This window comes from Lynx rufus, unplaced genomic scaffold (assembly GCF_022079265.1).
Source record: "Lynx rufus isolate CCGP_SWC_20201006 ecotype Redwood Valley unplaced genomic scaffold, mLynRuf1.p SCAF_4, whole genome shotgun sequence".
In the NCBI taxonomy this organism is placed as follows: Eukaryota; Metazoa; Chordata; class Mammalia; order Carnivora; family Felidae; genus Lynx; species Lynx rufus.
In genome coordinates this window covers 332,917-356,927 of record NW_025814856.1, presented here as the reverse complement: position 1 = coordinate 356,927, position 24,011 = coordinate 332,917, and the positions used below count along the sequence as shown (strand labels likewise).

The window sequence follows — 24,011 nt, the reverse complement described above, 5'->3', positions numbered from 1 at the left end:
ACGCTCCCGGGGCCCGGCCAGTCCGTTCCACGGAACTGCCAGGTCTTTGTAAAGACACGACCGAACGCGGTCGGCCAAGGACGCTGGCAGACACGACATCCCGGCAGTTCCGGAAGCAGAGACGCGTCCCCTCGCGGCCGAAGAAATCCCAGCTCTTCACCAGAGCCTGGGTCGGCAGGATGCTGGCAAGGCCTGGGGCGGGACCCGCTCCGGGGCGGGGCGCCCGGGCGTAGACAGGCCCGGGGGACGCCCCAGTGCATCTGTGGCACCGAGCCACTCGGCGCACGAGCCATCACCGCGGCCTGAGCCCCGAGGTGGAGAGGTGAGGGGGGCTGTGGGCCCGCTCGCGGCCGACTCACCCTGTGGCGAGGGCGCCGCCGTCTGCGACGAGGCCGGGGCGTGCAGGAGGTCCAGTGCAGTTTGGCTCTTCCGGGGCTTGCGCTCGGGGTTGGCAGCGCTCATCTTCTTGGGGCGCCCGCGCTTCCTGCCGGCCATTTTCCGCCCCTTCTTGTTCAGCTTCTTCTTCCGGGCTTTGGAGGGGGACGGCTTTTTGATGGCGGTCGTCCCAGCCTTCTCTTCCTCGGCACCGGAATCCTAGCGGACAGCGGGCAGCGGGACGTCAAGGGGACGCGATGCCCTCGTCGGGGACGCGCGTTCCCGGTAAGTCACGGGAGCCGCCCTCCACGGAGCATGGGGGGGGGGGCGGGTGCAGGGCGTGCGGCGAGCGCTCACCACGGGGGTGTCCGCGGCCACGGCGGCCTTGCTCTCGGGCACCTTGGTGGGAGTGGTCGTGTTGCTCTTGTTCTCTCGCTGCTGCCGGCGCCGAGCCGCCTCTTGCTCCTCCTGGAAAGCAAGCGGTGGGCGTTCGCGGATGCGCGGGCTCGGCCGGGCCCTCCTGCACGGCTCGCGGTGCGCCACCAGCACAGGCGGGGAAACCGAGGCACAGCGGAGCCCGAGAGTGCAGCCCCCCCTCCCCCCGCCACCCTCTAGGCAGACCGTGCGGACCGTGGGGCAGAGGAGCCGCCCGACCGTCCTCTCCCTCCCGTGGGCGGCGAGCTCTGCCACACCGCCACACCGAGAGAGGCCTGTGCCCGAGGGCAGACGCTGCCGCCGGCCTGGGCTCCCGGCAACACCCGGGCGGGCCGGCAGCTGCAGGGCTGTGGACACAGGTGCCCGGCTACGGTGGGAAGGACACGGGGCCCCAGGTGGCCGGAGCTGGCCGTCTGACAGGCCTCTCTTGCACACGGACTTGTCTGAGTCTCCAGAAAGAAAGAAAAGCTCTCGGACAGACGTACGGAACAAACGGACAGCGGCCACGAGGCCGCAGCGGGGAGGGCGTGAGCACTGGGAGGAATGCAGGACCCAGGCGGCCGGCGCAGTCAGGACCCAGGCTGGCGCCCCGCTGCGGGGGCGGCCGCTCTGCCCTCGGATGGCGACTCACGCCGGGACAGCACGAGGGCCGCTCGCCGCCCTTCAGCACAAATGCCCGCGTCACCAAAGCCCACTTCAGAGACCCGCTCAACGCGCTGCCGAAACGCGCGTAAGAACCGTGGCCCAGCTGCGGCCGTTAAGGACGAGGCGGGTGTGCGCGGGCAGGGCCGTGACCCAGACCCCGTCACACAGACCAGCACCTGCGCGTGTGTGGCCACTTGCAACCCGCACACCCCAACAGGCAGCACACACACGCTGTTCAGGCGAGGGAAGAACACAGACTTACCCTGAGTTTTGGGTTTTTCAGACTAGAAAAATAGTTTTCAAGCTAAAAATACAAAAAGGAAAGGAAAACTTTTATTAGAAGTCAGCCCCAACCCTTTCAGGACGAAAGCAACGTCCCGGATGCACAGCCAGCAGGCGCTCTCGGGAGGGTGGCACAGAGTCCCCCAGGCGGACGTCTGTAGGGGCCGACCCGATCCGGGCTCCCAGCGTGTGGGGCCCGACCCTGTCACGAGCCACCCGGGACAAGGCCCGCCCCACACAAGGGCTGGGGCCGCGGAGAGCGCCGGGCCCCCCCACCCCGCACGCGTGGGGCACTCACTATGGTGCGGTCGATGGTGTGCAGGTAGTAGGAGACTGGCTTCCCCGTCCAGGACACAGAGCCCTTCAGGGGCGAGAGCTCCACGACGCGCATGATGGTGCCGATGTCTGCGCACAAAGGGCTGCGGTTAGGGCCCCTCCTGCGCCCGAGGGGTGAGCGGGGCGTGTGTGTGGGTGGGGGGAGGCTCTGCACGGTTTTGTGGGGATTCCCTCCCTTCTCACAAGAGACAGGTGGGAGGCCAGGTGAGGTGCTCGCATCAGTCCCACTCCCCCGAGGGGCTTGTCCAAGGAGAATGGCGACAAGCCCCCGTGGGGTCGGAGACCACTTAGAGGGCTACTGAAAAGCAACGTGGCTACAGGAGCCCCCAGCAGCACACAAGAGGTCATGAGCCCCGGGGCCCATGTGGCTTGGCCCAGGGGCCTGAGGTGCAGCCCATGCTATGCAGGACAGCCACCTCTGTGACAGACCCCTCCCTGAGTTCTCCTGACCTGTCCCGCCTTCGACACCCACCTGGGGCCACTCTGCCCCCAGGGGACACAGGGCAGGTCTGGGGACGTCTGTGGTCATCACAACCAGGGCAGTCCTGGCATGGGGTGGGGGCGGGGGCCGGGCAGGGGAGGAATGCCCCCAGGGGGTGGTCTGCCCCGACGTGAGCAGTGCCAGGGGACAGACCCTATGCTGACACAGCCAGATGCCGGAAATCACAGATCTTAATACTTCAGCAACCAAGAACTTCTTACCGCTCAAGTTTCTGCTGTTTATTCTGAAGTTCAGAGGCGCAAAGGGCTTCGAGGACACAATTCTGCCGCCTGAAACACAAACCTAGTTACTGCCGTTCGTGGGGAAGCACCTGCACGCACACAAATGAGAGGGAGACAGACGTCAGGGGAGTAAGGGGAAGCCGCAGGAGGAGCGGGGACAGCGACCGCGTGCACAGCAGCAGGAAGGAGTCCCGTCCGCCTCCTACGAGGAAGAGCAGGACCAGGTGCCGCCTCCCAGCTTAACTCTGTCCCGCCAGCTGCTCTCCTGTGACAACGGTCCAAGGCCCCACGGTGCTGACCTCGGACCCAAAGGTCCCAGCTGGGGGCTCACCCGTCTGTGAGGACAGACCGGGCGGGAGTGAGGACGGTGACTTGGCACGCCACCCCCCGCCCCCCACGGTCTGCGTGCTTGTGGGACGCGTCCTGCAATCGACAGCCAAGGCAAAGCCCTAGAGCCCCAAAAGCAGCACCGGGCCGCGTCGGCGGGGCAGCCACACGGGCCGCATCATCCCCAGTGTGCGGAGTTCTAAGGAGAGAGGACTCACAGAGGAATCCGCGGGCTCAGGAGGGAGTCCGCGGCGCGTGCGTGACAAACACCGCGAACAAACACACGCGCTCCCAGAAGCCACGCTTCTCCGTATGAGGGAAAGAAGAGCCAGTCGGAGAAGTCAAGGAAAACAATAAGGTCACGTTCAAATTGGAAAAGTCCCGGGGCACCTGGGTGGTCGGTGGGCTGAGCGTCCGACTCTTGATTTTTGGCTAAGGTTATGACCTCACGGTTCATGGGACTGAGCCCCTCGTCAAGCTCCGCGCTGACAGCACAGAGCCCGCTGGGGATTCTCTCTCTGCCCCTCCCCTGCTTGTGCACCCTCCCTCCTCTCTATCAACGAATCAGTCAATTGGAAAACTCCCTTTGCGTGCAGTTCGACACACGCACACAGACACAGATGCACACGGGCACAAACACGCCAGCCTGCCATGACCCCCGGCGCTGGGAGCACCCACTGCCCCCGGTCCTGAGAACCGGGCCCCTGGGAGCAGGGGGTGACGGGCCAGGGGCGAAGTCAGGGGGCGGACGTGTCGTGCCAGGGGGGTCGCATCAGAGGTCTCGCAGCCAGGGGCCGAACAGAGCCCCGTGGGACGCTGGGAACCCAGGGCGCCTCTGAGAGCGTGGTGCCAAGCGGGATAAACGCCGGGTCCACGGGTGCTCCCGCTAGGAGCCCGGCACCCCGCGCTGCCCACTCGGCAACAGCCGGTGCCGCGAGGGCCCGGGAGGAGGTCACAGCCGGCAGCTGGGACCGCAGGGCTCGGCAGGCAGCCCTCCCACGGGAAAGCACGATGCAGAGACCCGGAGAGCAATGCCGCGCGGGACGGCGAGCCCGAGTGCCCGGCAGGCGTCCCCGACGAGCAGGGAGGAGATGTGTTGGAGCCAAAGCCCGCGAGGCCCCTGGCCAGGGCAGGGTGGTGGGAAGGCAAGCTCTCGGGTGGGCAGCAGGCGGAGGGGCTCCCTGGTCCGTCCCGGGGCAGGTGCACAGCTCGGTCCCTACCCTGGGACAGCCACTGCTCACTCTTCCAAAATGACCAAGAGACACACGTGTGCACGACCCGTGGCCGTCGGTGCTGAAGACAGCCGGCAACCGCCTGTGTCTACGCAGAGCGACCCTCTCACGAGCTCAAAACCTTCTATCACGAGACACAGGGGACCCAATCCCATTCCTCTCTAACAACAGGGGTGAAGAGGGCACCCGGGGCCTTCTTACAGCTAGGGACAGGACCCAGGTGGGAGGGGCAGGGAAGGTGCCACTCCCTGGCTGGGAGCACTGAGGTCACATGCAGGCCATCTAGGAGTCTAGAAAGTTCTTGTAGCTTTAGGAACTGCAGTGACCGGCTAAGAATGAGGGCACTTCCTGGGGCTTCCCGTCCAGGCCCCGGGTGGGCCGACAGTGTGAGGACGGCATACACAACCTCACGGTACAGCCACAGCTCACGGCCCACTTCCCCCGCCAGGGCACACCCCACCAGGCGCCCGCAGGCCAGTCGTGCTCATGCCCGGAGGACCCGGAGAAGGACGAGCGCCTGAGGTCAGAGCTCTAACGGGGACAGCAGCAGCCCCTGGCCCCCACCCGGAGCCCGGCCGCCGTGCACCCTGGGCGCTTGTGGGGAGGGGAGTCCCGAGCTAGGGTCTGAGCACTTGGCTGCAGACCGGACCCACGAGCGGTGGGCTCCTCTCTCCTGAAACACCGTGCACGACGGCCAAGGACGCGGGGCTCAGCGCGTCACAGGGCTCGGCCCAACTGACTGGACTTTCTCCACGGGGAGAAACAGGTATGACCTCGACTCTTGGGTCAGTGAGGACGGATGAGAAACAGGCAGGGGGCTGCACACCGAGGAGAGCAAACAGCCAGGCGGCATGGCCCCCGTCCACGGAGACAGACAGGAGGACCCGCCGTGGCCCACGGGGTGCCCAGGGCAACCTACAGCCCACAAGCGTGCTGGCGTTTCTACCTCCCTCCGGGAGCTCGCCGGGTTCTCTCTCCCACGCTCCGAGTACGAGCACAACATGCTGTGTGGCCCACCGGCACTTACAAAGGCCGAGTTGGTATCCAAACAAACTAGCTGACTCCCACCTATTGAGAAGATTCTACACGGGATGTTCTCGTCCGTCTGACATTCCAAGCACACCAGGAAACCCCTGGCACGGCGAAGGGAGAGGAGACACCTAACCTGGGCCACCTGCGTCCTGAGCGGGCCCTGACCCCACTCCCGGGGCCAGAAGCCAAGAGCCGGAGGGAGCCTCCTTCCCTCGTCCCGCAGCCACAGAGGGTGTGCGGGGGGGGGGGGGGGGCACGCGGCCCCGTGGCACAGGCACCTCGGGCCGCCACTCAGGATGGCCGTTCCCAGGTGCTCCCCCAGAGGGAGCGGCTGGCTGTCCCAGGCCGTGAAGCGACCATGAGGCTGCCAAGAGGCTGCACCTCGGCACGCGGCCTTGACTCTCAGCTTGCCGAGATTTAGAAAACACACACTCTTCCCCAGGCGGCTCAGGCCGGACACAGTGGAGGGCCTCACACGCCACCAAAGCACCAACACAGCTGCAAACCGAGAAGCCTTCACGGGCACGAGGGAAACACGACCCTAGGCGCACGTCTGGCTTGAGAACAAGAGTGCGGGCTCCCAGGCTCCTCCGCTGCCCCCCCCCCCCCCACAGCCGTGCCGAGCAGCTGTGGCCGCGAGTCGGAGCCTCACACACAGCGAAGGGGCCGTCCCTCCTCCCCACCCCGGGAACGGAAGGCGGAGGCGGCCGGGCGGCGATGGGCCCAGACACAGGGAAAACCCAGGAAGAGCAAAGGGGCCAGTCTGGACGGCCCCGGTGCCCTCACCGCCCCCAGGTTAGGGCCAGCAGATAAAATGGGGACGCCAGTCAAATCTGAGTTTCAGGCACGGACCGAGCGATCCCGCGGCAGAAGCGGGGACATCCTTGTACAGAGAAGTCATTCGGTGTCTACGCGAAACGGGAACGTAACCGCACGGCCTGGGGCCCGCTCGTCAGTCTGGCCGCCCACCCGGGTCCCATCAGCGGAACCCCGCTCCCGAGGCTGACGGACACGGGCAAGGGCTCCAAGCCCCACAACCGGTGCCAGATCCACAGACAGACCGGGCGCGGGGCGATGCAGGGCAGGGTTACGGGGAGCGCGTTACCTTCCTTCATGTTCGCAAACCGCTCCTTCAGCTGGTGATCCACCTCAGGACCAAAGGCAAAGTTATTCACAAATATAACACTGCAAAATAATATTCCAGTTGAGTACAACGAAGGCTCCATCCGCGCACGCGCACAGCACTCCGGGGCACACCATGCCACGGCCTCCTCCGCCAGCGCCCCAGCCTGGGGGGGAAAGGGGGTGCGACCAGGGCCCGCGGGCCAGGACGCTGAGCCCGGCTTGCTGCTGGCTCGACAACCAGGCTGCCCGCTTCCCAGGAGGAAAGGTGGACACCTGCTCGCCGGGAGGAGGCCCCTGGGGCCGAAACAGGACCGCAGAGATGTCCCCTGGGGACAGAGACGTGAGGACACCGAGGCAGCAGGAGAGGACCCGTGGGACCAGAAGCGAAGTCGTCCCCAGGGAGGGTGTGGCTCGTCCCTTCTCCGTTCTCCCTCGTGCCTGGCCCGGACACGCCGCCCCACGCCCGCCCAGGCCCGGCTCTCGCCCACGAGAGGAACTCTGACGGCCGCGCTCTACGAGCAGCACGCCGCTGGCTCATCTGAGCCCACGAGTAACCCGGCTCTGTGCGCGGTCGTGCGGCTCCTGTCTCCCCACCTAAGGGCCTCCAGGTAAAAACTACGCCACAGCGAGAACTGGGCACAGCCACCAGAACTGCGCACAGGGAGTTTACCTCCTCACCGGAACGTGACGGAAGACAGAGAGAGGGCCGATGGCCGTCCCCTCGCTGCTCCATTTAAGTCTTGATAGTTTAAAATTAAAAAGTCTGGAAACCTGGGGCGCCTGTGTGGCTCAGTCGGTTTAGCGTCTGACTTTGGCTCAGGTCGTGATCTCACGGTTCATGAGCCCCGCGTCGGGCTCTGTGCTGACAGCTCTGTCCCCCTCTCTCTGCCCCTCCCCTGCTTACACTCTCCCGAAAAATAAATATTAAAAAAAAAAAAAAGCCTGGAAACCGTCACTGCACCCAGTAACAGAATGGTCCTGGGGAGCCTGAGCAGGGCGAGAACAGACAGCGCACCCAACAGGCATTAGAGACGCAGAAGCGCCCAGTGTGCTCCCCCCACGGCGCCGCATGGAAGGAGGGCGGGTGGGACTTTAGGCCGGGGCACAGGCGTCCCTGGGGGCTGAGAGACCGAGCCCCGACGAGAGAGCTGGGTGCGATAAGCCCTGACCGAAGAAGGGTGCTCTGAAGGCAGCCACCCTCTCGTGTCTCGGAAGCCACCAGAAGCTCACTGAGGCCAGGCAAAGCAGGGGCGGACGCCCTAACGATAAGGGGGCTGCTGGGGAGGGGGCCCAGAAGCAGAGCGCCTGGGGCACGTCAGGGGATGCTCTCCGGGCCCAAGGCCCATCCTGCTCTCCCACAGGACCAGGGGCGGCGAGGCCCAGGGGGGCGGTGTGCTCGCCATGAGCTCTCACGTCGCCAGCGCAACCAGAGACGGGACCCCTGGGCCTGCGTGCTGCTAGCCAGCTCTCGGTGACGACGGGGCTTCCTCTCCGCTGGAGAGCCCTCACATCCCTACCGATGGGGACGCTCATGGGGTCAGCACAAGGGGCTCAGGGAAAGAGGGAAGACCGGGCTGGCAGGGAGACCAGGGCGGACCCAGCACAGATGGGGGACCTGTCACAGGAGCGCCACAAAGGGACACACTCTGCAAAGAGCCGCCCCCCCCAACCCCGCCTTCTACCTGCCCCCAGGCTCAGACGCTGGGGAACACAGGGCGGCAGGCGGTAAGCCTGCAGGAAAGGCAGAGAGAGGCCACACTGCCAGGTCCCCCAGACAGTGGCTGCTGCGGGCAAGGCTGCCTTGTGTCCGGGGAGACCCACACGCTGGAGGCCAGAGAAGGGGCCGCAGACCCGTGTCGGGCCCAGGGCAGGCCCGTGGGCAACGCCGCAGCGTCCCAGCCGGCCGCCCTCAGGGGTCAGGGGTGCGGACAGCCAGCCCCACGGCTGGCCAGGGGGCGGGGGATGGGCAGTGGGAGCCGGGGCCCGGCCACCTCCCCACCCCCACCCGCCCCCCTCTGCTGTAGGCGAGGGGCCGGGAGAGAAAGAAAAGGCTCGTGCCCCGTGGCCACGGACCCACCCTCCCCTGGGGCACCTGCCCGGGCCGGACCCTACCTTGTGTTGGCAATCCGCTCTCTCCACTCCTCCGAGAGGAAGTCGCCTCTTTCCAGCTGGAAGGAAGAGAACAGGAGCGAGGCTGGTGGGGCCTCCCTGGGCGTCGCGCCCCGCCCGCCCTGCCCTCGGAGAGAGGATGAGATGAGCGCGGTCGCTAAAGTGGGGAGGACGTGAGACGGGGGAGGGGACGGCGGCTCCTGGGGCTACGGGACCACCCACGGTCGGTCACTACACAGCGACCCGGAGCAGGGACGGGGCACACACAGGACAACAAGACGGTGGGCCGGAGGCTCCAGCTACACCAGAGGACACGCCGCGGGACCGTGAGGCACGGCCGCTTCTGTTCCCACCCGCTGGCGAGGCACTCAGGAAGCGCCCCGGGGCACAGGTCTCCGCCAGGTGACAGCGGCCAGGTGACAGCGTCCGCACGGCTTGCTCTCTGCAACACACAAACACCCCCCGGGGCGTCCATCTGACCCCAGGCTTGCGCCGGCTTGTCCGCCTGCAAGGGCCCCGAGGCACCTTCCCTCCAGCTCTCCCTGCCGCTCACGCGGCAGACGGACATGGCGACTCCGGGCCCAAGTCCGCCCGGGAGCACCCGGTTCGTGACAACCCACGCGGCCACAGCTGTGGCGTTCCACAAGCCAAGAAGCCTAACTGGTTCACTCTTTGAAAAGACAGTCCTCACGGCTCCTCGGTGCCCGCCGGAGAATGGAGAACACACATCTACACAAGATCTTGTGCACGCGTGACCTCGGCAGCGTGAGTGATTCACAAGAGCCAAACCGTGGAAACAACCCAAAATGTCCACCAGCGTGTCCCCCACACACAGGAAGGTCCCCCGGACGCCAGCAGGAGCCAGGCGCCCACCCCCGCCGCCCCGCGGACGGACCCCGAACACGCGACGCTCAGGGAGGGAACCAGACACGAGAGGCCCCGCGGGGTCTGAGTCCGCATGGGTGAAATGTCCAGAACGGGCCCATCCACGGACAGGGCGGGGCTCATGGAAGCCGAGGGTTGGGGGTGACTGCCCTCACCTGCACCCCCACACATGCGGTGAGGTGACCCGGAACCCCCACCCTTCTCGTGAAGACAGCAGCCCAACGGGGCACCGGCCCTGCAGGCTCTCACAAAGGGACGGAAGAGAGACCCGAGCAGAGAAGGTCCTGCGTGCTGCTGCCCCAGGGCATGAGGCCGTGAGCCAGGGCCCGAGCCAGGCCCGTCTTCCCCGGTGCACACGCGAGGAGACCGCCTAGGGCAGCATGCGGTGGATGTGCTGTGACAGCGCACGGCGTGGGGGACGGGGAGAAGGGCGGCCACCCTCACGCGCTCTGGCACCTTGGGGGGGCTGCCCACACCCCAGTCGTCCTGTCTCTGAACCCCCTCCCCACCTGTGGAACTTTCAGGATCCGCACTCCCAAGGACAGCCCTGAGGGCCTCAGGAGTGGCTCAAGTCCAAAGTGCTTACTGTCCTGTGCAAGACAGAGCCCACACGGGCCTGACACCTCCCTCCCCCGAGGCCGGCTCACGAGGCCGGCCCTCAGGGGCGTCTGGACCCGGACTCCGGGGCTCCCACCACCCTCGCCGGCGGGGGGCTCGTGTCCCGGAGCTGTCTGTGCAGACACGAGGTTTGCGCCGAGGACCTGCTCCCCTCCTGGGGTCTGGGGTCTCCGCCCGAGCCCGGCAGACGGGCCTGCTGACCGACCCCCCGTGAGAACCTGGGCGCTGGGTCTCTACGCCCCCTGGAGACCACACCTCATGTGTCGGTTTGGGGGAATTAAGCACATCCTGAGGGACACGGTGGGAGAGGATTCTGGAAGCTTGGCCTGGTGTCCCCACCCCTGCCCCACACGCCTTTGCCCGGAGGTCATCTTGCTTCCTATCCTTTCTCTGTATAAACCACAGCCTTGGGGCTTGGGGACCACCATCTACTGAGCCCTGGGTGTCCTCCCGTAACACCCCCACCCTCAAGGGCCCTCCTGGCACATCCCTGTCCGTAGGGTGGGGTTCTGGGAACGGACAGGGGTGCCGCAGGTGTCTCTTGCGGTGGCCAGGTCCCTGACCTCGGAGGCTGGTTCACCGTCCACAGCAGCACTGTGGAGCTTCGGCCTCACATTCCAAGCAAGGAAACAGCCGGTGTCCAGGCTCTGCCCACCCAGCCCCTGCAGGCCTGCTCCGGGCACAGGCGGGCTGCGATCATCCAAGGGCAGTGACGGGCACAGTGACCACCAGCTAAGCCGGCCGTGCCGCTGGGCCCAGCGGTCCGGAGTTAACAGAGCTCAGAAGGACGTGCGTGGCCTTCCCGTGCGCCCCTGCCCAGGGGACCCCGAGACCTCCTTCTACAGAGAAACGGGGGGACGCGTGAGAGGGCCCCGGCACGCACAGGTGCAGAGGCTTTCAGTCCCCGTGACCACCTTTCCCCGCCCTTCCCAGAAACCACTGATCCGCCTGTGGCCCCCGCAGCCCCACCCCAGGCTGCTGGTTCCCCCTGGAGGAACACGTCTCCGGTGAGGGGACAAGAGCCTGCTTCCAAGAACGGAGAGACCCAGCTCGCCCCCACCCAAGGTCAGGTGGCCCTGCATGCTCTGTCACTCTGTGTTCGCTAACCTGCAGCCCACCTGCCCAGGGGCAGCCCAACCCACAGACGGACACAGCGCAGCTCGGCAGGACGGCCAGATCCTTTCCCTCAGCAGCACCGGGTCGCCAGCAGCTCGACCCAGACCAAGACCAGAGGGGAGGTGAGCCCAGCGCGGGGCTCCGGCTGACCCGGCCAAGGAGGAAGCTGCAGGCACCACGGCGCCCAGCCACCCCGAGGGCCACACGGCATTGCCCGCCGGCAGCACTGGGCCGTCCTGACGCGGACAGGCCCGGAGGGGCGGCCGGCGCCCAGAGGGAGGCCCCCGCACACTTCCTAGAGAGGCACCTGCCCACGAGGGCACAGGCCGGTCCATAAAGACTCTGGCACCTTCCCCACGTGGCACTTCCACGAGGCCACGGGCACCCCAGGTACCGGACTCTCAACGCACGACACCTGCTGTGCGCCAGGCCCACCGCCAGGTGCCCACAGCAGGCGGGTCTCACCGTGAACTGTGTGATGGGGGCCCCGGGGGCTGGAGAGAGCACCTCCCAGGCGGAAGGGACGGAGAGGGTGCCCTGAGGTCAGACAGACGCGCAGACAGAAGCCAAGCAGAAGGGTGGCGGGGGGAGCGGCTCTGACAGGAGGGGTGCGTGGGGGGTCGGGGGGGCCCGGCGGCTGGCAGCTGCTGGACTGCAGGACGGGGGTGGGTGGGGGTGGGGGTGCCCAGGCTGGCAGGGTGAACCCTGGCTGGGCGGCGCCTCTGTGGTGGCGGGAGGGGGACCGAGGCGGCCGCCCAGGGAGCCTTGGCCCAGAGAAGCACACTGGGCTATTTTTAGACTCCCGTTGGCTTTGTTTCCTCTTCAGTCCGTAAGAAACGGGAGCGGGGCCCCGTCCGCCAACCAGGACGCCCGGTCAAAGCCACAGAAAGCTGGCAGGCCGGCCTCGCCAGACCCAGGACACAAGTTCCCGCCAGATCTGGGCGCTCACGGTCGGCACAAATCCACCACACCCTGCTGGAGCTGGGCCGCGTGGAGTCGGCAGCAGAACGCCAGGGGCACGGCCAGCTGCTCGTCCACACACCACTCCGAGGCCGTGCCCCAGTGTCCTTCCAGCCAAATTCCATTCCCAGACCCTTCGCTGGGGCCCCGACAGGGCCGACGAGTGCGGGAGGAACGAGAGCCCCTCCTGCGTGCCAACCACTGCGCCACAAGGCTCTGACGCACCACCGACTCTGGATGGGGACGGGAGGAAGGGAAGAGGGGAGGTGGGGGGAGCAGAGGCCCGCCCGGGGCGCCCAGCGCCCCCAGCCTCACCCCTGTCTCTTACTCCGGCCGTGAGGAACACGCCAGAGGCTAAAACCAGGCTCCGGACAAAGTGCCGGAGGCCGTGCGCGGATCAACACCAGCCGTTTCTGGGAAATCTCGGAACCTTTACGCTGTGGGCTGCAGCTGCCTGACCCCGTCACCAGAAACAGGAAGCGTCTGAAAACTTGAAAACCCAGGGCACCTGGTAGCTCGGTCAATGAGCGTCCGACTCTTGGTTTTGGCTCAGGTCACGATCCCAGGGTCGTGGGACGGAGCCCCGTGTCAGGCTGAGCGCGGAGCCTCCTTAAGATGCTCTCTCCCTCTGTCCCTCTCCCCTGTTCGCGTTCTAAGCTAAAATTTTAAGAAACAAAAATGAAATAAAACAATTTAGGAAGTCACAGCTTTAGGAAAACGATAAGCCATCTGGGAATACAGCCAGCGTTAACAGCAGATACGGGGACCGTGCGGGAAGAAGTTCCCTGGAAACAAACCCACTGGACCCACTGCGCACTCAGCCCGGACAGCAAACACCAGGGGACCTCAGACACAGGGGCACAGGAGGAAGGCTGGACTGCTCGCCTTTCACGGAGGGGAGAAAACTCCAGAAGAAATCCCACCAGGAGACAGGATGGGCAAGTCCTGGCCCAAAAGGAGCAGAAGGGCACCTCCCCACTACGAGGCCGGCCTCACCCTGACACCAGAACCAAAGATGTTCCACAGGAAGGAAAATGGGTCGATATCTCTCAAGGACACGGGAGCGCCCCGGAAATCCGACACAGCGTGTGGAAACGACCGCGTGCCACGACCGAGTGGGATCCACCTTGGCGGGAGGGCTGGCTCGCTCACCACATCAACAGGCCAAAGAAAGAGCACAGGCTCACGCCAGACGCACAGAGGGCCTCCATGATGAAGCCTCTCGACAAAATATGGCAGAAGAGAACCACGTCAGCTTGATAAAGGGCACCCACGGGACACCTGCAAACGCACGTCGTCGCCACGGTGAGGAACCCGAAGCTTTCCCGATGCCATCAGGACCAGGGCAAGGGGGCCGCTCTCTCTTCGTGACAGCGTCCTGCACACGTCTGCCGCCATGCTGGCGTGCACAGCAAGACAGACATACGGGACGCAGATCGAGAAGGAAGGCGTAAAACCGCCTGTGTTCACAGACGACAGGATCAAAAGAATCCAGAGAACAAACCAACAAACAAACCTGGAACTAACCAGCCGTTACGGCAACAGTCACGGAGTAAGGGTATTGCTGCCCCCGAACAAACCACACCCAAGGGTCAGCTGCCTTCCTATCAACGCGCAACGAACAAGCGGAACCGGAGGCTAAAAAGACCTTCACGTAAGCACCGAGACAGACAGACAGACTCAGGCACAACCTTAACGGAACGTGTAGGACGCCTACACGAGGCTCAGTACAAGACCCTGGTGAACGACCTCAACGAAGAAGTCAACAGATGGACGGAGAGTCCCCGTGTGAGGGCAGGAAATACCGTCAAGATGTTGGTTCCTCCCGACCCAACGGGCAGATGCACACGCTCCCCCCGGCCCCGAGCCAGCGTGCTCTGTGACGGGGGGCCCCCCGGACGGACTCTTGGGTTTATCTGGACAAGGCAAAGACAAGCATCACGTCAGAGGACGGCCGGGCGCTGCGGGAGCGCAGACGCACTCCAGAGCCACGGGAACACGGACGGCACGGGCTGGTGAGGGAGACGGACAGCGGGACAGGACAGACGGCCAGAAACACTCAACTGGCGTGCGACACGCCTCACGGGCAGAGCACCGGGGCGAGGGCAGACTGCAAGGATGGGGCCCGCGTGCCCGGAAAGGATCCGGGAGCCGACCTCACACCTCACAGCTCTACACATCAAGCACAGAACACGGAACTCCCCAGAACGCCCAGAAAATACCGAGGGGCAGGGGTGGGTGGCCTTGGTTTGGGGAGTGCCTTTCCCACGCTGCAGCAGAGGCACGAGCGTGAAAGCAGCAGCCGTCAGGCGGTGCTAAGGGAGAGGGAGCCTCCCCGCCTCCAGCCCCCCCGACGCCCCAGCCTGTCATCTCGTGACCAATCCTCATTCCCTAACACAAGCAGCTCAAAGCCCACGCCCCACGACGGCCCGCTTGGGGCCGGTGACTACGGAGAGGGAAAGGAGTGAACAAGGAACGGAGGGGCAACGGGGCCCCCGCCGCAGAGCCAAGTGGACCTCAGCGATCGGGGCCTCAACCTCTGGGTGCGTGCAGGCGATGACCTGGGAAGAGAGGAAGAGTCAAAGATGCGGTCTAGACGCGCTCCGTCTGTGCCGTCCCCGCGGCAGCCCGGTACGGGGAGACTGCAGGGCAGCGGTGTGTCACGGCAAGAGAGTGAGGGACGGGGTCACGGGACCAGACGCACATTTCGAGGTGTGCTGCAGGTGCCCGGGCGGAGGCAGACGGAGGCCAGGGGCCTCGAACCCTGGCCAAGGAGCCTGGGCACCGACAGGCAGGGCTGAGCAACGGAGGCCGAGGGGCGGCAGCCGGGAGAGCCAGGGGCACGTGCGGCCCCAAAGCCGAGGCTTGCCAGGAGGGACTCACGGGCGGGGTCACGTACCGCCACGAAGGCAAGGAGAAGGTGCCCCGGAGCGGGCCAGCGGGCGAGGGAAGAGGCCGTCCCACCCACACCCCACGGCCCAGCCTCGCACCGCTGCTGGCACAGACACGTGCGGAACACCAGGGAGGGCTCCCCGAGAGCCCGCAGGGGCCTGGAGACACACGCACGACGAACTCCGTTCAGCGGCCGGGGGAGAGGAGAGCCGCCCCCGTTCTCGGACGGCAGGCGCAGGGGCCGCAGCCCCCGGGCAGCCCAGAGAGAGGGTGGAAGAGACCGGAGAGGGAGGCAGCACTCCGGTGACGACACGCGCGCCCCACGCAGGGCCGGGACAGGCAGGGAGGGCGTCCCGTCCCGGGAGGGGAGAAGAACGGCGGGTCAAGGGGGAGGAAGAGGCACAGAAATGGAGCTGGGTCGGTAGCCGCAGGGGCATGGAGCGATGGCACTCACTGTGTATTCTGCATGCTTTTTTCCATACCATTTCATCCACTTCCTGAACTCTCGGTCCATGGTCTGCAAGGGAACGACCACACAGCCGTCAGCGGCTCCCCGTGGCCCCTTCCTACCCCCACGAGACGAGCGGGGGGCCGCCCGTGGACCAGGCCTCAACACGACCCCTTTGACAAGCAGCCCCAGGACAGTCCAGGGCCTGCAGGGTCCACGGGTCCGGACCACACACTCTAAGGTGTTTCCGAAGACAGAGGCGCTGCCCCAACCCCACTGGCCCCTCCCCGGGCAGCCGCCTCTGGAGGGCACGGGCCGCCCTGTGGGGAGCACACGGAGACCCGCCTTGTTCTGTCCTCTCTCTGTGCCCCGCAGGTCATGGCCAACAGGAGCCAGACCCTGCACCGTACTCCAGGGTCACTCACCTCCGCGTACTTGGCTGGGATGTCGGCTTTCTCCACGCCGTAGTGATGTTTGCAGTTGGTGGCCGCGGCCACCTGGAGCACCACCTGGCCCACTCCTTCAGAGACAAACACAGAGAGAGAGAGACAGAGAGGGGGAGGGGGAGAGGGAGAAAGAAGGAGGGAGGAAGAGAAAGAGGGAGGGAAAAAGAGGGAGAAGAAGGGAGAGAAAGAGAGGGAAAGAAAGAGAGGAAGAGAGAGAGAGGAAGAGGGAGGGAGGGAGGGGGGAGAGAGAGGGAGGAAGGGAGGGAGAGGGAGGGAGACAGAGAGGGAGGGGGAGGGAGCAAGAGGGAGGGAGGGGGAGAGAGAGGGAGACAGGGGGGAAGGGAGAGGTGCTGTCACAGACGCGGCCCCTGGGTCAGAGGCGCGACCTACCCCTGGTGCTGCCCATGGGGGTCAACAGGCAGAGGCCACAGGCTCTCCCAGGTCCCTGAGGACATTCTAGGGACACAGACCCTGAGCTGAGCCCCCACCCGCGGACGGGACGGCCATCTCGCTCACACTGCCTCACACACACAGGCCACCGCACGGCCCCCGCGTCAGGACGCTGTTCTCCTGAGACCTAAGTGATCCGCGAGACACGGCTCCACAAGACGCGGGAGCACCCCGAAGGCTCCGGCCACCCGAGCCCACCCCCGTCGGCGCCACAGCGTGGCGGGGGGCGGGCTCTGACGCAGGGCTGCAGGGAGCAGGCCCCGCGCACCAGAGACAGGCTCTCCGGACCGTGCGTCCTGACAAGTGGGCCGCACGCACGCAGGCCCAGCCGTCCAGGTCTCAAGAGGCTACGGGGGCTTGCCGCGAGGGGCTGCGGGCAGCAGGGGGTGGTGACCGAGCCACCCGCTCTGCCTCCGGGGGCCAGGGAGGCGGCGTGCTGCCCGCACGGGCTGCCCGCACTCACCGCTGCCCAGGTCCACAAACAGGTCGTCCTCGGTCATCTTGATCTCGTCGATCATCTGCGCGACCAGGTCAAAGGAGGTCTCCCCGTACACCTCCGGGGAGAAGGGCTCGTAGTTGTTGAGCTTCTCGGGGTCCGTCACCGAGTGGTTATACACCTGCTGCAGGATGTGCCGCAGGAGCCCGTTGGACGGCCGGGTGTTCAGTTTCATGGGCTGAGTGGTCCCCTTCCACTAGGGCGTCAAAGGGAGCACGTCACAAGTGACCGTCCTCCCAGCACCGCGGACTCGCCCGAGCCGGCTAAAGGCTCACACCCCTCAGGAGACGACAGAGGCCGCTAGCTGTGTGGGCCCCGCGGCCCTGGCCTCAGAGCTCTCTGCCCTTACCCGGGAGCCTGGCTGGGCAGAGAAGTGGGCCGGGAGCCCACAAAAAGGGCTCTTAGGGCCCCATGGCCGGGACCTCTGCCTCAGGGACAGGAGCTGGGCCCGAAGGGGCAGTGGGTCCTCTGACCCCTCACAGCCCACCCCCTTCCGACGCACAGCAGCTGCCCTTCAGCCACCTGCAGCCAGGACTGGGGCACAGAGCATCCCCGAGGACCTTCCCACCTAGAGACACAGGACGGCCTGGAGCCAGGCCACCACTGTGCGGGGGACTGGAGGCCGCACGGCCCGGCCCAAACCTCAGGCCCCGCCTCCTGCCCAGGACAAAACTGAGGCAGTGGGGTGGGGGTGCCACGCAGCTGACCCCAGAAGAACCTCTGAGCCCCAGTCCCTTTGCACAGGAGGCCCGAGGCCTGACCATACTCGACTGACTCAGCATCCCCCTCCCCCATCACTGCTACTAACGGGGATGACTGCCCTGTCCCAGGCCCCGGTGCCACAGGGCCTGTCACCCCACCACAGCCTCCCCCACAGCAAGGCTCCTGCCGGAGAGCCCCCACCCAGACCAAGAGCCCCACACTGTCTGGACAGCAGAACGTCCTTGGAAACAGGAGTGACGCGCTCTTTGGAACTGCTTCCGCAGCCCGGCCTGGCCCGGCTGTCTCTGTTCTTTGCCAGGCGAGGCCTCCTAAGGCCCCAGCATGGTGGGTCAGGAAAGCGAGGACAGAGCCTCAGGCCTCTCCCCAGTCAGAATGTCTCAGGAGGGCGGAGAGATGCTCACAACACTGCTGGCCGAGGGGCAGGAGAAGCCCCGGGAAGCTCGTCAGCGTCTGCGGAGACGGGGCGCCGGCGGGAAGGTACGCGTGCGCCCGAGCCTGGGGACGACCGCCGGGCACACAGGGCCCGAGGACGCACCCGACCCCCGACAGCAGCTCCCCAGACCCGAGCCACATTCGTGCGCCCCTGCAGACGCCTCTCAAGGAAGCCCACACTCCAGGTGGCCTGCAGGCTCTGGGAGGCGTGTGGTTAAAACCACCCGGGGAGCGTGAGGGCAGCCGGGTCGGGCAGCCCAGCACACGCCCCAGGCAAGGAGCCGAGCGTGGGGGGAGGGCAGAGGCCACCTACCAGCTGGTGGATGCTGTCGATGGCACGGTTGTACTTATCACAGAGCCTCTGCATGCTCTCGAAGCTGGAAGGCAAGGGAAAGGCTCCGGTCACGGAGGAGCTCGGAACGAGCCGTGGGGGCCCAGCCGGCCTCTCGGGAGGGACAGCCCACGGCCAGGCGGAGCCAGCCCGCCCCCCCCCCCCCGGTGGGCAGGCGGAGGACTCGGGCCCCCAGGAGAACCGCGCGTGGGCGACGAGGCCGAGCCAAGAGTCTGGGGCTGAGACAGTCTTGGGCCACGTGCCGCGTGCTTGGGGCGGCCTGTGGAGGCCGAGGCTCCCGGGTCAAACCCAAGGTCAACGGCGCGCCCAGGAGGTGTTAGGTGAGGAGGTGAGGAGCCCTGCACAGACTTCACGTCGCGCTGTGGGCAGGACCCGGGCCGGCCGTCGCTGCCCCCGGGGCCGGACAGCAGTCCCATCTGACCTGCCAGCAGGACCCACTGCCCCGCAGGCTGTGCACCGGCCCCACACGGTCTTCCTTCCCTGGCCGGAAACAGCCCCTGCCTCAGCCCTAACTTGATGGGTTTGGGGACCACCCGGCGGCAGCAAGGGCCCCCTGACTCTCCTGGGCACCGCCCAACACCGGCCTCTGCAGAAAGCTTCCAGCGCTTTCCAAGACATAGGTAGCACGTGTTAGATACCTAAGGACAACCGGGCTGGGAGTCTGTCGGTGAGACTAGACGCTCCCAAACCTCACCATTTTTACTTCAAGTATGACTTTCAGTGAAATCCTCTAACCCAGGAGCAGCCCCCACCCCCCCACCCAGGGCTGACTCTGCCTCCAGGGGACACTGCGTGACATCTGCGGATGCTCCGGGGCACTTCCGGCATCGACAGGGTGGGGCCAGGGACGCTGCTCAGCCTGTGACAGGGCCCGGGACGCCCCACAGAGGACGAGACCCGCTTGGTTTCAGCGGTGCGGAGGGGACGTGCTCCAAGTGTCTGCCCCAAACCGGAGGGGGAGTCACCGGCTCTTCCTACAACACCCACAAACGCACACAGAGCAAGGAGGCTTCCCGCCCTGAGCAGGACACCAGGAGCCTGGGAGAGGAGCCTCCACACCCAGGGCACGGGAAGCGATGGCCGCACCGTGTGCACCCCGAGCTTCCTGCCCCAGGCCTCCCTGCGTCTTCACCGACCGCCTGCCCCTCATCCTCGGCCGCACCCCAGACCGGCCCCCCAGTGTCCACTTGCAATCTCTCCTAAGCCACCTGGACACGGAAGGGAAAACCACCTTGAAGGAAAACCATCGTTAAAAACAATGGCCGGGCACAGAGCAATCAACCCTTTTCCGACGGTGTGCTTCGCTGGCCAAATGCCTCCTGTCCAAGGGTCAGCGCCCGTCCGCACCCTCGCCCTGGGATCGGGAGGGGCGTACCCCAGTCCTCGGCCGGGCCCCTGCTGCCAGAGGCACAGGCCACCAGAGCCCAGGGCCTGAGCGCTCGGGACGACGGAGGGTGAGCACAGCCCCTTCCTTGCTTCTCAAGTGCTGAGCTGATCGGGGAACGGGGTACGGGGCCAGGGCTGGCTCAGGCTGGAAGAGCGAGGCCAGGTCAACGACAGTGGGGTGCCGGGCCCCGCGAGGGGCTTCGGGGCTCCTCTGGGCCCAGCTATCGTGCCCGCAGGTGACCCAGTCCTCCGGACAGACTGCAGGCCGCTTTCAAGCCTGCCCAGAGCTAAACCGGCAGGAGTGGGGAAGAAGAGAAGCAAACAACTCCAGGCAGGCATTCCAGAGCCGGCCCCGCCCTTCCCCACCCACAGGACTCTCCCCTTCCGGATGTGCCCGCGGGGAAACTGCCAGAAGCTGCCGGAGGGTGAACCCCAGAGACCCTGCCTGGAGCCGGCCGGCGCCCGAGACCGAGACCGGGGAGGCCCGTGCCGAGGCGCCGCTGGCGGTGGCCGCAGAGAAGGCAGCGCCCGCCAGCCGGGGCTGGCCCCGCACACGGCAGGGGCAGCGCCCGCAACGCGCCCCTCCCAATCGCGTCCTCCGGTGTCTGATCCACGTTTCCCCCAACAAAACCTCACGGAGGCGCCAGCCAACCCAGACAGGGAGTCTCAGACCAGAGACCACTCGGCAGAGCTCGGCTCACCTTTTGGTGTCGTAGTCGATTAAAACGTAGTTCTCCATAGCGAGCTTGAGGTCCGGGATCTCTTCGCAGACCCACCTGAAACACAAGTGTAGAGACAGCAGTGAAGACTGTTACGATCGCCTATTTTCCACTCTCAACCGTCTTAAACACGGTTTGCTCCCGAATACTGAAGACAAAAACGAGAACAAATCCTCATTACCGAACTCAAAATGCACAAGAGGAAAGGGAGGCATCACTTCAGAACAAATCGCGTAAAGTTTAGGATGAAGTTGTGACACACACGCTTCCGTGGCTTCAGTTGGTGTCGCCTACGGGGGGGGGGGGGGGGGGTAACTGGGCTCGCTCGCGACGGAGCCTGGAAGCGTGCCTGATCAGGTCAGAGCTTGAAAAGCAGCGGGTGGACTGAGGGTTAAAGGCAACTATTTTTCTCTTAAGTTTATTTATTTTGAGAGAGAATGAGCGGAGTAGGGGCAGGAACAGAGAGAGAGAGAGGGACAGAGAGAATCCCAAGCAGGCTCCACGCCGACAGAGCAGGGCTCGACCTCATGAACCATGAGATCGCGATCTGAGCGGACATCCAGAGTCAGACCGAGCCACCCAGAGGCCCCTAAAGGCAACTATTATCTCACGAGTTAACTGATCGCAAGACAAGGGGGTTTCTTCAACAAACAGGGGGAGCCTACAGATTAAAAGGGGCACAAAAATACATCAACGAACCCTAAGATACGACCCTTGTTGAATCATGATGCAACGCGGACAGAAAGTCAAGGGAGAAGTCACTGCTGTAGACCATATAAAACACGGACGTTATGATTTCAAACTTAGATGAAATGAACAAGTTCCTTGAAACACACAAATAACCAAGACCTGACACGTGTAAGGACGAGTGACACCAATGAGGCTGGCCTTACCCCGGTGCCCAAACCAGAGGGAGACAAAGCCTCGTAAAGCAAACTCCGGGTAGAAAAAGGAAATCGACGGGCCAATTTCCCTCATGAACGCAGACACAAAAATCCTCTACAAACATTAGCCGACAAGTTAGCAAGCCGTGTCAGTCAGCTGAGCACCTGACTCCTGATTTCAGCTCAGGTCACCATCCCAGGGTCGTGGGCTCCAGCCCTGAATCGGGCTCCACAGTCAGCACGGAGCCCGCTTGGGAGGGATCCATTCTCTCTCTCTCCCTCTCTCTCCCCCCTCTGTCCCTCCCCACAAGACCCCCTCAGGCTCACAGTCCCCAGGGCCAGCGGGGCACGCCCGCCTCCAAGCATCAACTACCCCGTGCTCTCTCAGACCCAGGGAGCAACCTCTCCGTGGCGCAGTCCGTTCGGCAGCACACGTGGTTGATGTCAGGAGACCCGAGGGTACAGGAAGGTGTGCACCCTGCAGCGGCCACCAGACGAGCGGTGCGACACTGAGGACCCCAGAAGGGCAGGGACAGGTGAAAGACACTTCCCTCCAGTACTCAGTCCAGGCTCCGGCCAGCACCACAGGGCAGGAAAAAAAACAGCACAAAGACTAGAAACGCAACAACAAAACATCTCTATTCACAGGCACACAATTTAGCACACAGACTAACCTAAGGAATTTACATAGGAACTTCTAGAACTCGGGTGGATTGAGCAAGGTCAGAACACGTGGGGTCAATGGGCAAAAATGAAGTCTATTTGCATACGTCAGCAACAAAGAATTTTGAAATGAATTTTTTTAATGCCGTTTAAAATAGCAGTAAAGGCTAAATACCTAGGGATAATTGTTTTTTAATGTTTACTTATTTATTTTGAGAGAGAAAGAGAGTGAACTCATGAGCAGGGGAGGGGCAGAGAGGGAGTGTGTGTGCCCAGGAGGGGTAGAGAGACAGGGAGAGAGAGAATCGCACGGAGGCTCCAACCTGCCAGCACAGAGCCCGATGTGGGGCTCGAACTCACAACCCTGAGATCATGACCTGAGCTGAAATCAAGAGTCAGCCGCTTAACCGACTGAGCCACCCAGACGCCCCCCCCCCCCCCGGAATAACTTTAATGAAAGATTTGTAAGACCTCTACGCTGAAAACTGTAAGACACTGCTGAGCAAACGTAAAGACGAAAAAAGGGAAACTCTGCTCACAGAAGACTCCACATTGTTAAAGCGGCCCTTCCCCCAAAACTGAACCGCCAACTCCAGAGTAGTGCCCAGTGCAAGCCCAGCAACTTCTGGAGAAGCAGACGACCTGGTTGTAAAATTGACACACAGGGCGCCTAGGGGGGCTCAGTCAGTTAAGCGTCCAACTCTTGACTTCAGCTCAGGTCATGATCTCACGGATCACGGGTTCAAGCCCCGCGTCAGGCTCTGCGCTGACAGCATGGAGCCTGCTTGGGATTCTCTCTCCCTCCCTCTCTCTCCCTGCTCCTACCCTGCTTGCGTGCACTCTCTCCCTCCCTCTCTCTCTCAAAATAAATAAACCTAAAAAAAAATTTGATACACTGAAAACTTCCACTAGTCAAGATGCCATTAAAACCACAAGCAGCTACGCTATGTGTAATGAAGTATCTCACGAGGCATTCACAGCCAGAACATGTCAAGAATTCTCACAACTCAGCAAGGACAACGCAAACAACTCAATCTCAAAAAACAGCACTGGGGCGTCTGGGTGGCTCAGTCAGTTAGGCATCCAACTCTGGCTCTGGTCATCATCTCATGGTTTGGGGTTTCAGGCCTGGCACCGACCTCCCGACAGCTCAGAGCCTGGAGCCTTCTTCAAATTCTGTGTCTCCCTCTCTCTGCCCCTCCCCTGCTCGAGCTCTGTCTGTCTCTCTGTCTCTCTCTCTCTCAAAAATAAACATAAGAAGAGGCACCTGGGTGGCTCAGTCGGTTAAGCGTCCAACTGGCTCAGGTCATGATCTCACGGTCTGTGGGTTCGAGCCCCGCGTCGGGCTCCGTGCCGACAGCTCGGAGCCTGGAGCCTGCTTCGGATTCTGTGTCTCCCTCTCTCTCTGCCCCTCCCCTGCTCACACTCTATCTCTCTCTCAAAAAATAAACATTAAAAAAATTTTTTAAAAAACATTAAAAAGAAAAAAAGCAGCACAGACTATCCTCTCATAAAAGAAACCAGGGGCGCCTGGGTGGCTCAGTCGGTTAAGCGTCTGACTTCGGCTCAGGTCACGATCTCGCGGTTCGTGAGTTCAAGCCCCTCACTGGGCTCTGTGCTGATGGCTCAGAGCCTGGAGCCTGCTTCGGATTCTGTGTCCTCTCTGCCCCTTCCCTGCTCATGCTCTGTCTCTCAAAAATGAATAAACATTAAAAAAATAATTAAAAAAAAAAAAGAGAAAGAAACCAGAGCTCCTCAGAGATGTTGCTGATTCGAAGGTTTGGAACATGGGAGATTTCAGGTGACTCCAGAGCATCTGTGGTTCTAGAAAACAAGGATGTGCTCAGGAAGGCAGGGGGCATGCCAAAGGGACACGGGACGAACCGGAGAGCCCTCGGTGGCCAGCACAGGAACAATGTG

General features: G+C 64.0%; 1 protein-coding gene across 5 annotated transcripts in view; it reads right to left on the bottom strand.

Annotated features, from left to right (window-relative positions):
• DOT1L (DOT1 like histone lysine methyltransferase) overlaps nucleotides 1-24,011 on the bottom strand; it is a 61,748-nt gene that overhangs the window by 15,590 nt on the left and 22,147 nt on the right. For all 5 annotated transcript variants that reach the window (XR_006964870.1, XM_047094621.1, XM_047094622.1 and 2 more), the window contains exons 3-14: nucleotides 20,527-20,601; nucleotides 18,401-18,464; nucleotides 16,900-17,128; nucleotides 15,966-16,060; nucleotides 15,547-15,609; nucleotides 8,625-8,680; nucleotides 6,493-6,572; nucleotides 2,776-2,844; nucleotides 2,036-2,142; nucleotides 1,718-1,759; nucleotides 733-843; nucleotides 360-594 (exon numbers count right to left, since the gene is read on the bottom strand). Coding sequence is in view for 4 of the 5 variants with exons in the window: in XM_047094621.1 (XP_046950577.1) it covers nucleotides 360-594; nucleotides 733-843; nucleotides 1,718-1,759; nucleotides 2,036-2,142; nucleotides 2,776-2,844; nucleotides 6,493-6,572; nucleotides 8,625-8,680; nucleotides 15,547-15,609; nucleotides 15,966-16,060; nucleotides 16,900-17,128; nucleotides 18,401-18,464; nucleotides 20,527-20,601 (1,226 nt within the window). In the remaining variant the exon portion in view is untranslated. The remainder of the gene's footprint in view (nucleotides 1-359; nucleotides 595-732; nucleotides 844-1,717; nucleotides 1,760-2,035; nucleotides 2,143-2,775; nucleotides 2,845-6,492; nucleotides 6,573-8,624; nucleotides 8,681-15,546; nucleotides 15,610-15,965; nucleotides 16,061-16,899; nucleotides 17,129-18,400; nucleotides 18,465-20,526; nucleotides 20,602-24,011) is intronic.